The 17,657-nt window shown below is 43.0% G+C and overlaps 1 protein-coding gene across 2 annotated transcripts in view; it reads right to left on the minus strand.

The window, feature by feature from the left end:
- LOC140204762 (receptor-type tyrosine-protein phosphatase H-like) overlaps nucleotides 1-17,657 on the minus strand; it is a 113,423-nt gene that overhangs the window by 76,438 nt on the left and 19,328 nt on the right. For both annotated transcript variants that reach the window (XM_072271525.1, XM_072271524.1), the window contains exon 2: nucleotides 13,032-13,059. In XM_072271525.1, the coding sequence (XP_072127626.1) occupies nucleotides 13,032-13,059 (28 nt within the window). The remainder of the gene's footprint in view (nucleotides 1-13,031; nucleotides 13,060-17,657) is intronic.

Genomic DNA, 17,657 nt, shown 5'->3' on the forward strand with positions numbered 1-17,657 from the left:
TGCACCTTATTCTCTGAGTTCCTCATGCCAGAGCATGTTGACCCAGTGGCCACTTTATTAGATACCCCCTGTACCATTGAGGGTTTATACATGGTCCTCTGCTGGTATAGCCCATTCACTTGACGTTTGAATGTTTTGTGCATTCAGAGATGCTCTTCTGCACGCCACTGTTGTAATGCATGGTTACTTGAGTTACTGTCGTCTTCATGTCTCCTGAACAGGTCTGGCCATTTGTCTTTGACTTCTGTCATTAACAAGGTGCTTTTGCCCATAGAACTGCCACTCACTGGATGTGTTTTTGTTTCTCACACCATTCCCTGTAAATTCTAGAGATTATTGCGTGTGAAAATCCCAGGAGATCAGCAGCTTCTGAGATACTCAAACCAACCTGTCTGGCACCAAGGCACCAATAATCATTGCACAGTCAAAGTCACTTAGATCACATTCCTTCCCCATTCTGATGTTTGGTCTGAACAACAACTGAACCTCTTAACCATGCCTGCATGCTTTTATGCATTGAGTTGCTGCCAAATGATTGGCTGATTTGATATTTGCATAAATGAACAGGTGTACAAATGTACCTTATAAAGTGGCCACTGAGTGTATATGTTGAGAATTTAACTAGTTATTGTAACCACTATGTTTACTTACCAGTAAACATATCCTTACCTCCCCCCCCACCACCTTCCGCTTTCCACAGGGATCCCTTCCTTCATGATTCCCTGGTCGATTTGTCCCTCCCCACTAACCTCCCTCCCAGCAAACAGCACTGCAAACAGCCCAAGTGTTGCAGCTATCCAAATGCCTCCTCCCTCACCCCCAACAGTCCTTCCAGGAGAGGCAGTACTTCACCTTCGAATCTGCTGGGGTTGTCAATTATGTCTGGTGCTCCTGGCATGGCCTCCTCTACATTGGTGAGACCCATCGCAAGCTGGGGACTGCTTTGTCGAGCACCTCTGCACCATCCACCATATGCGAGACTTCTCGGTAGCCAAACATTTTAATTCCCATTCCAGTGTGTTGGTCCATGGCTTCCTCTTGTGCCAAGAAGAGCTACCGTCAGGGTGGAGGAGCAATATTCCATCTGGGTAGCCTCCAACCTGATGGCATGAATATCGATTTCTCCTTCCAGTAAACAAATCCCCCTTTCCTTTACTCCCCACTATGACCTTTCATCTCTTCTCACCTACCTATCACTTCACCTTGGCTCCCCTCCTCCTTCCCTTTCTCCTATGGTCCATTCTCCTATCAGATCCTTCCTTCTCCAGCCCTTGATCCTCCTGGCTTCAGCTATCACCTTCCAGCTGGACTCCTTCCCCTCCCCCCACCTTTAATTTAGACACCTCCCCCTTCCTTCTCAGTCCAGAAGGAAGGGCTTGGCCTGGAATATCAACTGTTTATTATAGATACTGCATGACACTCCAGCATTTGGTATGCGTTGCTATAGATTTCCAGCAACTACAGAATCTCTGGTGTTTATCGAGGGGAAAGTTGATGGCCATTTAAGGGAACATAAATTAGTGAACTGCAAGGAAGATGTACAATAGAAATTCTCTGCCAAGAGGAAGCATTGCCTTAATGGGTCCGAAGGCCTCCTGTGTTGTATTGTAGTTAAGGGAAGAAGAAAAAAAATAAGGGATGTTTCAGAATGTCACAACAGAAAGTAGACAAAGCTGCAGGAATGCAGTAAAGGAACAAAGGTTAACACATCAGCAAATAGTATTGGTTATCCTGAAAATCATATTTACATAATTATCAGCCTTGAGTCAACTGTTCAGAACTGTTCCTCCTTTAGGCCAGCTCAATTGAGCTGTCCTAATAGGTGTTTTTTTTTGTTGTTACTGTTCTTCCTGCTTGCCAAAGGAAGTATCTACTCTTTCACAGATCCATGCATTATAGAAATCTGAAAGTCTATCATATTCATGCTAGCTTCAAGGATGTAATGCTGAGGATTTATAAGGCATTGGGCAGACTGCTTTTTGTGTACTGTGAGCAGTTTTGTTCTCTTTATCTAAGAAAAGATGTGCTGGCATTGGAGAGGGTCCAGAGGAGGTTCACGAAAATGATTCTGAGAATGAAGTGGTTAATGTCGAAGGCGTTCTAGAAGAATGGGGGGGGGGGTCTCATTGAAACATAGAAACATAGAAAACCTACAGGCCCTTCAGCCCACAAAGCTGTGCTGAACATGTCTTTACCTTAGAAATTACCCATAGCCCATACCCTTCTACCCGTCCAAGAGTGTCTTAAAATACCCTATCATATCCGCCTCCACCACTGTCGCTGGCAGCCCGTTCCACGTACTCACCGCTCTCTGTGTAAAAAACTTACCACTGACATCTCCTCTGTACCCACTTCCAAGCACCCTAAGACTGTGCCCTCTCGTGCTAACTATTTCAGCCCCGGGAAAAAGCCTCTGACTATCCACATGATCAATGCCTCTCATCATCTTATACAGCTCTGTCAGGTCCACCTCTCAACCTATTGAATATTGAATGACCTAGATATGGACAAGATGTTTCCAATAGTGGGGCAGTCTAGACCAAAGGGGACATTATCAGAATAGAGGTTTGTCCATTTAGAATAGAGATGACTGCAATTTCTTTAGTCAGCGGACAGTGAATCTGTAGACTTCATTGCCACAGATGGCTGTAGGGGCCAAGCCATTGAATGCATTTGAAGTGGAGGTTGATAGGTTCTTGATTAGTCAGGGTGTCAAAGGTTACAGGGAAAAGGCAGGAGAATGAGGTTGAGAGGATCAATAAATCAACCATGAAGGAATAGCGGAGCAGAATTGATGGGCCAAATATCCTAATTCTGCTCCTGTCTTATGGTCTAAAATGGGTATTTATGTTATTCCTACTTTTCAGCACCCAGTATGCTACAATTCTTCAGATGCTTCTTTGAGGGCTTTTTTTCAGATTGTGAGGCCTTCTGCCTCCATCAGTCCTTCAGACAATGAATTCTAGATCCTCCACTCTTTGAGTAAAAAAAGGCCTTCCTCAACTCCCTTCTGATCGTCCCACCAATTAAATTACATTTATGTCCTCAGTTACCAACCTCTCTGCTAAGGGAAGTATCTGCTTCAGTGCACCATGCCATAGACACTTAAAACTTCCATTTCATTTCAATTAAATTTCCCCTTGGCCATCTTTGTTCCATAGGAAGTTACTCTAGGTTCCTCCGAACCCTAACCAGTAGCACAGACAATATCACTCAACCTCTCTTCTGTGTCCTCTCTTGCACTATTGCAACCTTCCTGTGGTGCTGATCTAAAAATAGGCGCAGATCACTACTTAAACATTAAAATAAACTGATGCCAGAAATCTGAAATAAAACAGAAAATACTGGAGAGACACAGTAGGTCAGGCAGTGTCTGTGGAGAGACCAAAGATAATGTTTCAGGTTGAAGCTGCTTTATCAGAACTGAGAAAGGGAGTCAACAGATTTCTCACTTCTTTAGTGAAATGTTTCCTTAACATCTACTCATGTGGTTTATGATAATATAAAGTGACAAGGACTCTCATCGGCTTGGCCACAAAATTAAAACCTGACATTAATTGACCTGATCATAGAAACATAGAAAAGCTACAGCACAATACAGGCCCTTTGGCCCACAATGCTGTGCCGAACATGTACTTACTTTAGAAATTACCTAGGGTTACCCATAGCCCTCTATTTTTCTAAGCTCCATGTACCTGTCCAAGAGTGTCTTAAAATACCCTATTGTATCCGCCTCCACCACTGTCGCCGGCAGCCCATTCCACACACTCACCACTCTCTGCATAAAAAACATACCCCTGACATCTCCTCTGTACCTACTTCCAGGCACCTTAAAACTGTGCCCTCTTGTGTTAGCCATTTCAGCCTTGGGAAAAAGTCTCTGACCATCCACAAGATCAATGCCTCTCATCATCTTATACACCTGGTCAGAGCCAGACTGGATTGATGTTCCCCAATCCAGATCTGACTGATTTGGCCAATCTTTATTCAACATCTGCCCTCAGCCAATCCAGACCTGGCCTTGCTATGACAAATCAAGACCTGACTTAGCCTTGGCCAATCTGGGCCCATTTGGAGCTGAAGGTTCATATTGTTTCACACTCAGTGGCCACTTTATTAGATACACCTATGCACATTCTCATTAATCAGCCAATGATGTGGCAGCAACTTCATAAATAAAAGCAAGCAGACATGGTCAAGAGGTTCTGTTGTTGTTTACACCAAACTTCGGAATGGGGAAGAAATGTGCTCTAAGTGACTTTGACTGTGGAATGATTGCTGGTGCCAGATGGGGTGGTTTGAGTATCTCAGAAACTGCTGATCTCCTGGATTTTCATGCAAAACATTCATTAGAGCTCACAGAGAATGGTACGAGAGACAAAAAATATCCAGCAGGTGGCAGCTCTGTGGGTGAAAATGCCTTGTTAATGAGAGAGGTCAGAGGAGAATGGCCAGACTGGTTCAAGCTGACAGGAAGGCCAGTAACTCAAATAACCACACATTACAACAGTGGTGTGCAGAAAAGCATCGCTGAACACACAACATGTCAAACCTTGAAGTGGATGGGCTGGAGCAGCAGAAGACCATGAACATACACTTAGTGGCCACTTTATTAGTTACAGGAGGTACCAACTAGGGAGGATACCGAGTGCAGATCTCGCCTGATCATTGCCATGAACGCAATGGCCTTGAAGGGGTTACTTGCATGCTGAGAACATTACACAAGCCAGTCTGGTTCTGTTAACATGCTGAGCTGGACCTGATGTGATTGGGTTAATCATACAACATTTTACCAGGTTAAATGCTTGAAGTAAACAGCAATTATTTTTGTCTTGCCTTTGAATGATCCAATCACCTTAGAAGAGCATCCTATATCAAGTGTAAAATTTCCCTCCATTGAAGGTCAAAGTTAGTCGGTAAATACAAGACAAGGTATTCGTCCTGATTTTATCTATTTTTGGCTTAGTATAAGGCACGTGCAGCCTATCCCTATCACCTAGGTGTTTTTTGCAGGTTACACTGTTGATATAACTCAGTGCTTAGGAATTTCGTTCCACCCACCATTTTAAAATTAAATATGGTTACGGGTTTGAGCCATCAGTTTGGCCATTTCCAATGGCATTTCTGCTAACAACTAAACATGCTTATTTGCATGGTATTGTTTATGATTGTGTAGTGATATGACATCATTTTTGCATTGACTTCAGAGATTGGTGAGTGTGATATTTGACAGAAGAAAATCTCAAATTGGAGTAGGCGTTAGTTGCTTGACAACTGCTCGAGACAGTCTGTCTCCCTAGTATATTCCTGCCCTCTTTATGTCCCTTGTTAACTGGCGCATTGCCTGTTTTTTAACAGAGGTTGAGTTTCTAGCTCGGCACTCAACCCAGCACTGATGGAAAGCGTGCGAGCAGCCGGCCGGTTTCGAACCTGCGACCACTTGCCTCGAAGTCCAGTGTGAATGCTATTACACCACTGGCCGACCTCTTGTTAACCTTAGCCTGTGTAAATCTATTTACTTCATGTTTAAATGCTCTTGCACATTGGTTGTTTGTCCGTCATTGTTCTGTGTGCAGTTTTTCATTGATCCTATTGTGTTTCTTTGTATCTAGTGTGAATTCCCGCAAGAAAATAAATCTCAAGGTGACACATACAGCACGGTGCAAAAGCCTAGATTTTTTTATATGGTTTCAGATGGTATGGCCTCCACAGAGCCCTGATCTTAACATCATCGAAACTGTCTGGGATTACCTGGAGAGACAGAAGCAAGTGAGACAGCCAAAGTCTAAAGAACTGTGGCAAGTTCTCCAAAGTGCTTGAAACAATCTACTAGATGATTTTCTTATAAAACTGCATGACAGTTTTATGTAAGAGAATTGTTAAGACAAAGGCAAAGGGCTGTTTTCACCAAATACTGAATTTGATTTAGATTGTTACTGCTTACTGCTCTTTATAGTAATTTTTTTGATATTTGGAAACTTTTCATTTCATTATTTTTAAAAGCATCAGAGTTTATTTACATGTACCTAAGACGTTTGCACCGTACTGTACACACGTTGATAATAAATGCACTTTGGACTTTGAAATGCATTAAACAAACATGTCTACACAGGCTTCTGCAATAGAGAATCCCATAGGGTCATTGCCCACTTTCTCTTCATCTACTCTGTATCTTGAGACCACAGCCTGTTTCTGTAATGAACTTTACTATTTCCAGACTAATCACCCTATCGGAATTTTGTACCTTTGAATTAGTATTTGTGTATAGCTTTTCATTGATTCTATTGTTTTTTTATTTGTTCTACTGTGAATGCCTGCAAGAAAATAAATCCCAGGGTAGTATAAGGTGATACATACATACTTTGATAATAAATTTACTTTGAACTGAGATAGAAACATAGAAACATAGAAAATAGGTGCAGGAGTAGGCCATTCGGCCCTTCGAGCCTGCACCGCCATTTATTATGATCATGGCTGATCATCCAACTCAGAACCCCGCCCCAGCCTTCCCTCCATACCCCCTGATTCCTGTAGCCACAAGGGCCATATCTAACTCCCTCTTAAATATAGCCAATGTACTGGCCTCAACTGCTGAGATGCATTCTCATTATTCTGAGCCCATGTTCACCCAGACCCTAATAGGAGAGGACAGAAGGACACAGATGAAAGAAAAAATGGGGAGGAGCACCAGAGGGAGGTGATGGCAGGAAAGGAGATAAGGTGAGAGAGGGAAAAGGGGATGGAAAATAGAGAAGTGGGGGGCATTACCAGAAATTATGATTGTCCTCTCCTATTAGATTCCCCCTTCTCCAGCACTGCATCTCTTTCACCAATTTCCCAACTCTTTACTTCACCCTTCCCAGTTTCACCTATCACCTTGTGTTTCTTCCTCCACTCCTTTCTAATTCTGACTCTTTGTTTCTCCAGTCCTGCTGAAGAGTCTCGACTCAAAACGGAGACTGTACTCTTTTCCATAGATGCTGCCTGGCCTGCTGAGTTCCTCCAGCATTTTGTGTGTGCTGCTTGGATTTCCAGTCTCTGCAGATTTTCTTTCGTTTGTGATGGGCTAGAACTTTATTCCTTAGAGAGAGATCTGATAGAAGTATACTAAGTTATGAGGGGTATAGATAGGTAAATGCAAGCAGTCTTGTTCCACTGAGGTTGGGTGAGACTACAATGAGAGGTCATGGGTAAAGGGTGAAAAGTGAAATATTTAGGAGGAACATGAGGAGAAACTCAGAGGATGGTGAGAGTGTGGTGCATGTGAGCATGTGTTCAAGAGAAGTTTGGATAGACACATGGATGGTGGGCAGGTCAATGGGAGTAGGCAGTTTAAATGGTTCAGCATGGACTAGATGGACCAAAGGGCCTGCTTCTGTACGTACTTTTCTATGGCTGTAATCAGAAGATATTTATTCTTTTATTCTTTATTTATTCGACTAGAGTGGATGATATCACATTTCTTCACATAACGTTACATTTGCAGTTTATTTGCCAAATCACACAACCATTTTACACGTTGACTGTCTTCTGACCTTGAATATTTCTGAATTGCTTTGCTATAATAGTCTTAATGATAGAGTCATAGAACTCTACAGCACAGAAACAGGCCCTTCGGCCCATCTAGTCCACCTGAGCCATTTGAACTGCCTACCTCTATCAACCTGCACTTAGACCATAGCCCTCCACGTCTCTCCCATCCATGTACCTATCCAAACTTCTTTTCAATGCTGCAATTAAACCTGCATCCATCATTTCCGCTGGCAACACATTCCACGCTTGAGTGAAGAATTTCCCACTCAGATCCTCCTTAATTATTTCACCTTTCATCCCAATCCTATAACCTATAGTTCTAGTCTCTGCCAACCTCAGTGGAAAAAAACAGCTTGCATTTACGCTATATATAACCCTTATAATTTTGTATACCTCTATCAAATCTCCCCTCATTCCTCCATGCAGGGGGAGAAAAAACCCTAACCTGTTCAGCTTTCCCTGTAACTCAGATCCTCAAGTCTGAGCAACATCTTTGTAAACTCGCTCTGCACTCTTTCAATCTTATTGATATCTTTCCTGTAGGCAGATGACCAGAGCTGTACACAATACTCCAAATTTGGCCTCAGCAACGTCTTCTACAGCTTCAACATAACACCCCAACTCCTGTACTTAATAATCTGATTTATGAAAGCCACTGTTCCAAAAGCTCTCTTTACAACCCTATCTATCTGTGACACTCTGGATCTGAATTCCCAGATTTCTTCGCTCTACCACACTCCACAGTGCCCTACCGTTCACTGTGTAAGTACTACCCTGGTTTGTCCACCCCCCGCCCCCCCCCCCAAGTGCAACATCACACACTTGACTGAATTAAATTCCATCTCCCATTCTTTCTGCCCATTTTTCCAGCTGGCACAACTGGATATAGCTTCTGACATTTTCCTGTTATTGAATGCTGAGCTAACTGCCCTGTACTTTCCTGTTTTCTGTCTCTTCTCTATTTTTTAAATAATTTGTCATTCTCCATTTAAATGGAACCTTCACTGCACCTGAGAAATTCAGGAAATCAAAATCTATGCATAAATTTCCTCAATATCCACTCGATTTTAAGAACTCAGAGGAACAGAGGTGGAGAGTGTTAGCAGCATTAAATTCCCAGGTGTTACTATTTCAGAGGACCCATCCTGAACCCAGCACGTGAGTGCAATTACGAAGAAAGCCCAGCAGGACCTCAACTTCTTTAGGAGTCTGCAGAGATTCGGCATTACTTCTAAAACTTTGACAAACTTCTATCGGTGTGTAGTGGACAGTGTATTGAGTGGCTGCATCACAGCCTGGTATGGACACACCAATGGTTTTGAAAGGAAAATCCTACAAAAGGTAGTGGACCTGGCCCAGTACATCACGGGTAAAGCCCTCCCAACCATTGAGCACGTCTACATGAAACGCTGTCATAGGAAAACAACACCCATCATCAGAGATCCCCACACCCAGACCATGCTCTCTTCTTGCTGCTGCCATCAAATAGAAGGTACAGGAGCCTCAGGACTCGCACCACCAGTTCAAGAACAGTTACTACCCCTCACCCATCAGGCTCTTGAACAAAGTGGTTAACTACATTTATTTGCTCAACCTATGAGATGTTCCCACAATCGATGATCTCACTTTTAAGGATTCTTTATCTCATCATCTCATGTTCTCAATACTTATTGCTATTTATTGATATTTACATTTGCACAGTGTGTTGTCTTCTGCACTCTGGTTGATCTTTCATTGATCCTGTTATAGTTACTATTCTATAGATTTGCTGAGTTTGCCCACAAGAAAATGAATCTCAGGGTTGTATGTGTTGACATATATGTACTTTGGAAAAAAAAATCATTAACCCAGCAAACTTCAAATACTAAAAGAAAGAGAAAAAAAGAACTAATAATTGTGATAAATAAATAAGCAATAAATATGGAGAACATGAGATGAAGAATTCCTAAAAGTTAATCCAGTTCATTCGGTACAGTTCAACAAAGTTGAGTGAAATTATCCCCTCTGGTTCAAGACTTGTAGGTTGCGTTAGTAATAAGGAAGGTAAATACAATGTAAGCATTCGTTTCAAAAGGACAAGAATATAAAAGCAAGGATGTAATGCTGAGGCTTTATAAAGCACTGGTGAGGCCTCACTTGGAGTATTGTGAGCAGTTTTTGATCCCTTATTTAAGAAAGGATGTGCTGATGTTCTAGAGGGTTCAGGAGAATGATTCTGGGAATGAAAGACTTATCATGTAAGGGGCAATTGATGACCTTGAGCCTGTACTTGATGGAGTTTAGAAGAATGGGGATGGGGGTTGAGATCTCATTGAAACCTATCAAATGTTGAAAGGCCTCGATACAGTGGATGTGGAGAGGATGTTTCCTGTGATGGGGGAGTCTCGGACCTGAGGGTGCAGCCTCAAAATTGAGGGATGTCCATTTAGAACGTAGATGAGGAAAATTTTCTTTAGCCAGAGGGTGGAGAATCTTTGGAATTCATTGCTACAGGCTGCTGCTGAGGCCATGTCATTGGGTGTATCTAAGGTGAAGGTTGATAGGATCTCGATTAATCAGGGCATGAAAGGATACGGGGAGGAGGCAGGAGAATGGGGTTGAGAGGGAAATGGATCAGTCATGATGGAATGGCCTGGATGGCCTAATTCTGTTCCTATATCCTACTGTCTTATGTTCTTATGTCCTCACTGGTGGGGAATACTTTACCCATGATGGGCTGGGATGCATACACTTCAGTTTGTAGGTTTTTCAGTGCCAGTGCTGATTGAGTTCCATCAAAACTGCCTTAATCTTAAAATACCAACCTTGGACTCATTCTTCCTCTTCAAATTGGTTGTAAAATTTGTTATCTTCCCCTCCCCCTTGACACTCCAAAGTGCTTACTCCCTCCCAATACTCTGGTCCTTACCACCAACACCACATTGCATCTCATGTACGGTTTTTCTTCCAACTGCAGCAGGTACAACACCTAATCTCTTACTAATCCCTTTCCTCCTTCAACATGCTCATGAAATGACCTTCTTTAGTTTGGAATTACCAAATAGAGACTTGGATTTTGCTTTGTAGAACATTTCCATTCAGTTTGCGTTGGGGCATCTGAACTTCCAGTTGTCCCTCGTTTTAATTCTCCATCCCACTTTCACTCTGTTCCTCTCTATCTTTGGCATCTTACAGTGTTTCAGCAGCATCCAAACTTCCTTCATGTTAAGATGTCATGGTGGTCTGTTCTTTTTTTAAGAATTGGGCCATTTGGCCCATCGAATCTACTCCACCATTTCATCATGGCTGATCCATTTTCCTTCTCAGCCCCAATCTCCTCCCTTCTCCTTATGTCTCTTCATGCCCTGACTAATCAAGAATCTATCAACCTCTGCCTTAAATATACCCAATGACTTGGCCTCCCCAGCTGCCTGTGGCAATGACCTTTACAGAGAAAGGTTGAACAAGTTGGGTCTTTATTCTTTGGAGCGTAGAAGTTTGAGGGGGGACTTGATAGAGGTACTTAAAATTATGAGGAGGATAGATAGGGTTGACGTGGATAGGCTTTTTCCATTGAGAGTGAGGGATATTCAAACAAGAGGACATGAGTTGAGAGTTAAAGGGCAAAAGTTTAGGGGTAACATGAGGGGGAACTTCTTTACTCAGAGGGTGGTAGCTGTGTGGAACGAGCTTTCAGCAGAAGTGGTTGAGGCAGGTTCGATGTTGTCATTTGAAGTTAAATTGGATAGATAGATGGACAGGAAAGGAATGGAGGGTTATGGGCTGAGTGCAGGTCGATGGGACTAGGTGAGAGTAAGAGTTTGGCATGGACTAGAAGGGTTGAGATGGCCTGTTTCCGTGCTGTAATTGTTATATGGTTATATGTTATATGGTTATATGAGTTCCACAGATTCACCACATGAGCTAAAATGTTGAATTCACTGTTAAATCCCAAGGATTGTACCTTGCCAAATCAACAATTCCAGATAACCAGCCCTTCCAGTTTGCATCAAAATTGGCCAGACCTGACAATAGGTCATTGATCTGAAATGCTGACCTTGTTTTTCTCTGCACAGTGCACAGCTGCTCTCCTTCCTGCTGACTATTTCCAGCTTCCTCCGTGTTTACTTCACCAACACTGTTAGATATTAACATGGAGGAAGCTGATCTTTGCTCTTTTGGCTGTTATTCTTTATTGCCTGTGAATGTGCTGAGAGAACACATGTCTACCAACCAAACTCTTTGCTGTAAACACATGAGCATCTGCTAACAATCATGCAGTAATCCAAGATAATCTGCAAGCAAAAAAGGTCGCCACTGGCTCAGAGAAGAACTAGATAATAATACATTACAACAACCACCACGTTATCTACGATTCTAGTCTTACGATGATATAGACCCATCAAATTGCTTGTTGTCTCCCGGGTGAAGAGTATAATTACACCAGTTGGATTTTCCCCTGTCCTTATTTCCCTGTATTCCATTAAATTATCCTCTCTCACATGACTTTCAATTCCCTTTGATTCATTTGAGAAGCTCAGGGGAGGAGACGCCAAGGCGGTACTGTTCACTGGTGTTCGCTCAGTGCTGAGCTCCTGTGTACACCTGATGTTGCACTCCAGTGCTCGCTCGGTGCTGCGCACAAGCGTTGGCTCGGTACTGCCCTCCGCTCTTCGCTTGGTGCTACACTCCAGTGCTCGCTCGGTGGAAGAACAAGCGGGACCTGGACAATTTACCGACAATCTCATCGTGCCATACAGGGAGTTCTGAAACTGTAACCCTATGTGCTCTCGGGGCTGTGTACTATGTGCAGTGTGCTGTTGGTAATGTGTTTTGCAGCTTGGCCCTCGAAGAAAGCTGTTTCGTTTGGCTATATTCATGTATGGTTGAATGATAATGAAACATGAACTTGAATTTTGTCACTAACCTAATTTAAATTTACAGCTAGCCAATTATACCATCATTTCAGCGCAGACATCGCTCCTGTCCTCTCCACACTCCTTCTTCTCTACTAATTAAGACATGTTGGACAGTTCTGAGGAAGGGCCACCTGAATTGCTGATTTAGTTTTCCTTTCCCACAGGATTGAAAAGGCCAGGTGTCTGGACTGTTCTACTTGATGCTCCGCGACATTTGCTCCGCTCTCCGCGGCACTAAGGTACGGCTGTGATCCTGCCTTGGGCTCCATTTGTGGGCCTGCTCCGGCTTCTCCGGGCTCCGTGCCTTTGGACCCACTTTAGTTCCGAATGCTGCTTGTTTTTACTGTTTGCACAATTTGTGTTTTTTTTTCTCTCTCTCTGTGAACTTTGGGTGTTGTGTTGGTCTTTTCTTTTAATGGGTACTTCCAGGTTTCTTGTTCTGTGGCTGCCTGTGTGGAGACGGATCTCAAGGCTGTCTAATTTATACATACTTTGATAATAAATGGGTTTGAACTTTGAACATTACTATTGCTGTTTTTAATTTGGCAGCGTGCTCAACTAGAAATGGTCGTCGAAACTAAGTAGAACTATGGAACTCACCTGAACAATTTTGACTGCAAACACCTTCCTGTTGATGAAAAAAGAGAGAACATTATTAAGAAACTATAATCATAACTGATCTCATATCAGTAATGACTTTACTTCCTGCAATCCTTTGCATAAGTTCCTGTGATGTCATCACAAAGAAAGAACGCCAGTTACTATATTCATCGGGAGTCTGAGAAGGTTTCTTATGTCACCAAAGACTAACAAATTCCCACAAATGCATGGTGGTGGGCATTCTGACTGGCTGCATCACCCCCTGGTGTGGAGACGCCACAGCACACAATTGAAGGAGGCTTCAGGTTGTAGAATCGGCCAACCCCATCATGGACACAAGCCTCCACACCATCTTCAGAAGGTGGTTCCTCAAAAAGATGACTTCTGTCGTTAAGGACCATCACCATCGAGGACATGCCCTCTTCTCATTACACCATCAGAGAGGAGGTACAGGAGCTTGGTGACACTCAGAGTTTTGGGAACAGCTTTCCCCCCTCGGCCATCAGATTTATGAAACTTCTCCCTTTTTTTATTGTAACGTATTATTTTATGTATTGCATTGTACTGTTGTCACAAAACAACAAATGTCATGATGTATGCCAGTGAAAATAAACCAGATTCTGATTCTGACAAACCCACCACTACAACCATTTATTATGTTACTGAATGTTAACAGTTATAAGACAACAAAGATTTTGTTTCCTGAATATTTTTGGGTGTATCTTATGGATTTTGGCCTGCTCATCATGAAAATCACCATGGAATTTCACTATTGCATCTTTTTTTTAAAAGTCACCTGTATTTTTTATTTCTATTCATAAATCAAGGTAATTAAAATGTTGCCTACAAGGTAAGCTGAAACCATGAAGTGAGGCATGTCCCTAAAGATTCATTTTCTAAATTCCCATTTAGACTTCTTCCCTGCAAATTTTGACGCTGTCAGTGACGAGCATGGTGAAAGGTTTCACCAGGACATTGCAGTCACAGAGAAATGGTATCAGGGCAACTGGAATCCACCAATGCTGGCTGATTATTGTTGGACACTTAAGCGAGAAGCCTCAGACACTGAGTTCAAATGAAAATCATTAACAAAACATTTTTAGCTTTGTTGAACTATTGCAAAGCTTCAGCAATGTTATGCAATGAAATGCATTATTTTCACTAACAGTTATTTTTTTGTTTCTCCTTATTCCTACATGTTACAAGTAGTCTGAAGTTACTTGTGTTCAGCTTCAAGTGGTTTATCATAAAGAAAAAAATTTCTGAGGAAACAAAACTATCAAAAAAAAATTGTCCAGTGATATAGGAGCAGAACTAGGTCTTTTGACTCATCAGTTCTGCTCTGCCATTTCATTATTACTGATCCATTTTCCTCTCAGCTCCAATCTTCTGCCTTTTCCCCATATCCCTTCCTGCCCTGACTAATCAAAAACCTATCAACCTCTGCCTTAGATGTACCCAATGACTTGGCCTCCACTGCCACATGTGGCAACCAATTCCACAGGTTCGCCTCTCCTTGACTGAAGAAATTTCTCCTTATCTCTGTTCTAAAGGGACATCCCTCTGTTCTGAGGCTGTGTCCTCTGGTCTTAGACTCCCCCACCATAGGAAACATCTTCTCCACATGTAGTCTATCAAGGCCTTTCAACATTTCGATAGGTTTCTATGAGATCCCCTCTCATTCTTCCAAGCTCCATTGGGTACAGATCAGAGCCATCAACTGACGATGGGTCAAGCGGGTCAATTTACGATGGGTCCCACCAATGTCGAAGAGGCCGCATTGGGAGCACAGGACACAGTAGACGACCTTAGCAAATTTGCGGGTAAAGTGTTGCCTCACCTGGAAGGACTGTTTGGCCCCTGGGTAGAGGTGGGGGAGGAGGCGAATGGGCAGGTGTAGTACTTTGGCCACTCGCAGGGAGAAGTAGAATTGGTGTTGTATTGACAGCATAGATATTATCGAACCAATCTATCATACGTGCAGGTGATTGGAATGATAGGAGTGGAGATTGTGGGCTGAAGGGCCAGTTTGTGGACTCAATTAGACTATGATGTCACGGTAGCGTAGCAGTTACGCGATGTCGTTACAGGGTTCAGAGTTCAATTTTTTTTTACCGAGATACAGAGTGGAGTAAGTCCTTCCAGCCCTTCGAGTCGCACCGCCCAGCAACCCCCGATTTAACCCTAGCCTAATCACGGGACAACTTTACAATGACCAATTAACCTATTAACCACTACATCTTTGGATGGTGGACGGAAACCGGAGCACCCGGAGGAAACCCACGCGGTCACGTGGAGGACGTACAAACTCCTTACAGGCGGCGGCAGGAATTGAACCTAGGTCGCTGGTACGGTAAAGTGTTGTGCTAACCACTGCGCGGCCGTGCTGCCCCCAGTTCCGACGTCAGCTGTAAGGAGTCTGTGCACCTCCTCATGGAATATGTGGGTTTCCTCCGGGTGCTCCGGTTTCCTCCCTCATTTCAAAGACGTACTGGTCGGTAGGTCAATTGGTCATTGTAAATTGCCCTGTAATTAGGCTAGGGTTAAATCGAGGGATTGCTGGAAGGTGTGGCTCAAAGGGCTAGAAGGGCCTATTCTACACTGTATCTCAATAAATAATACAACCTAAGATAGGGGAAGATGGGGACAGCGGGAGTTTATTGAATCCTAAATCTTATGACCTTTGTACCTTCAGGACAAATCTAATTATTATTAGCATTGAGAAGGAAGTTTAGCCTTTTGCAATTCCCTCGCAGATTTAATAAAAGTTTATGATTTTATGATTCTGGAATATTTTTTAAAGTTCAAAGTTCAAAGTAAATTTATTTTCAAGGTACAGCTATGTCACCATCTACAACCCTGAAATTTGTTTTCTTTTTCTGGGCATGCTCAGTAAATCTAAGAACCATAATAGAATCAAGGAAAAGACCGCATTCAGCAGGACGGACAAACTGTCGATGCGCAAAAGGTAACTAACTTTGTAAATACAAAAGAAGAAAAATAATAATAATAAATAAAAGCAATAAATAATGAGAACGTGAGATGAAGAGTCCTTGAACGTGAGTCCATTGGTTATGGGTACAGTTCAGTGATGGGGCAAATAAAGTTGAGTGAAGTTGTCCCCTTTGGTTCAATAGCCTGATGGCTGAGGGATAATCACTTTTCCTGAACCTGGTAGTATCGTTCTGAGGCTCCTGTATCTTCTACCTGATGGCAGCAGTGAGAAGAGAGCATGGCCTGGGTGGTGGGAGTCCTTGATGATGAATGCAGTAGTCTGTAAATATGCTCAACAGTGGGGAGGGCATTGCCCATGATGAAATGGGCTGTGTCCACTACTCTATTTTGATATTCTGTGTTTCCATACCAGGCTGTGATGCAGCCAGTCAATATACCCTCCACCACACATCTAAAGAAGTTTATCGAACTTTTAAGTTATCATGCCGAATCTTGGCAAACTTCTAAGGAAGTAGAGGCGCTGCTGTGCTTACTTTGTAATTGCAGGACAGTTCCACTGAAATAATAACACTGAGGAATTTGGCTGATGTAAGTTAAAGCAGTTATTTCCTGATTCGTATTCCAACAAGAAATGAGGTTAACATTTATTATTGACATGATGTTTCCTGTTGGGTTGATGTTATTTTCTAGTTTAGAGTTGTAAAGTTGGCCCACCAAGCTGTAATAGTGGAACCACATAGGCATTTGTTTATCCCTGGGGTAGATTGTCCACTCCCTTCTGCTTGGTCACACAGTGATTGTTGGCGGAAACGTACAGAGGCCTGGAGACAAGAGTTCAAATCCCATCCCTTTGCTGATTCAAGCAAATACACTCAGTGGCCACTTTGCTGGGTGCATCCTGATCATAGTAAAGTGGCCAATGAGTGTACGCTTGTGGTCTTCTGCCTCTGAAGCCCATCCACTTTGAGGTTTGATGTGTTGTACATTCAGAGATGCACTTCTGCATACCACTGTTTTGACACGTGGTTATTTGAGTTGCTGTTGTCTTCCTCTCTGCTTAAACCATTCTCCTCTAACCTCTCTCATTAGCAAGGCATTTTCACCAACAGAACTGCCACTCACTGGATGCTCTTTGTTTGTTGCACTGTTCTCTGTAAACTCTAGAGTAGGAGCTCCCAAACTTTTTTATGCCATGGACACCTACCATTAACCGAGGGGTGTGTGGACCCCAGGTTGGGAACCCCTGCGCTAGAGACAGCTGTGCGTGAAAATCCCCGGAGATCAGCAGTTTCTGAGATACTCAAACCACCCCGTCTGGCACCAACAATCATTCCACCGTCAACACGAGGAATTCTGCAGATGCTGGAAATTCAAGCAACACATATCAAAGTTGCTGGTGAACACAGCAGGCCAGGCAGCATCTGTAGGAAGAGGTACAATCGACGTTTCGGGCCGAGACCCTTCGTCAGTCAAAGTCACTTAGATCGCATTCCTTCCCCATTCTGATGTTTGGTCTGAACAACAGCTGAACGTCATGTCTGCACGCTTTTATACATGGAGTTTCTGGCAGATTAGATATTTGCATTGACGAGCAGGTGTGTAGGAGGCACCCAATAAAGTGCCTCTGGGTATAAGTGGATCTGGGTAGACAAAAGCACTGCATCGGGAACG

The sequence above is a fragment of the Mobula birostris genome, chromosome 11 (assembly GCF_030028105.1).
Source record: "Mobula birostris isolate sMobBir1 chromosome 11, sMobBir1.hap1, whole genome shotgun sequence".
NCBI classification, from domain to species: domain Eukaryota; kingdom Metazoa; phylum Chordata; class Chondrichthyes; order Myliobatiformes; family Myliobatidae; genus Mobula; species Mobula birostris.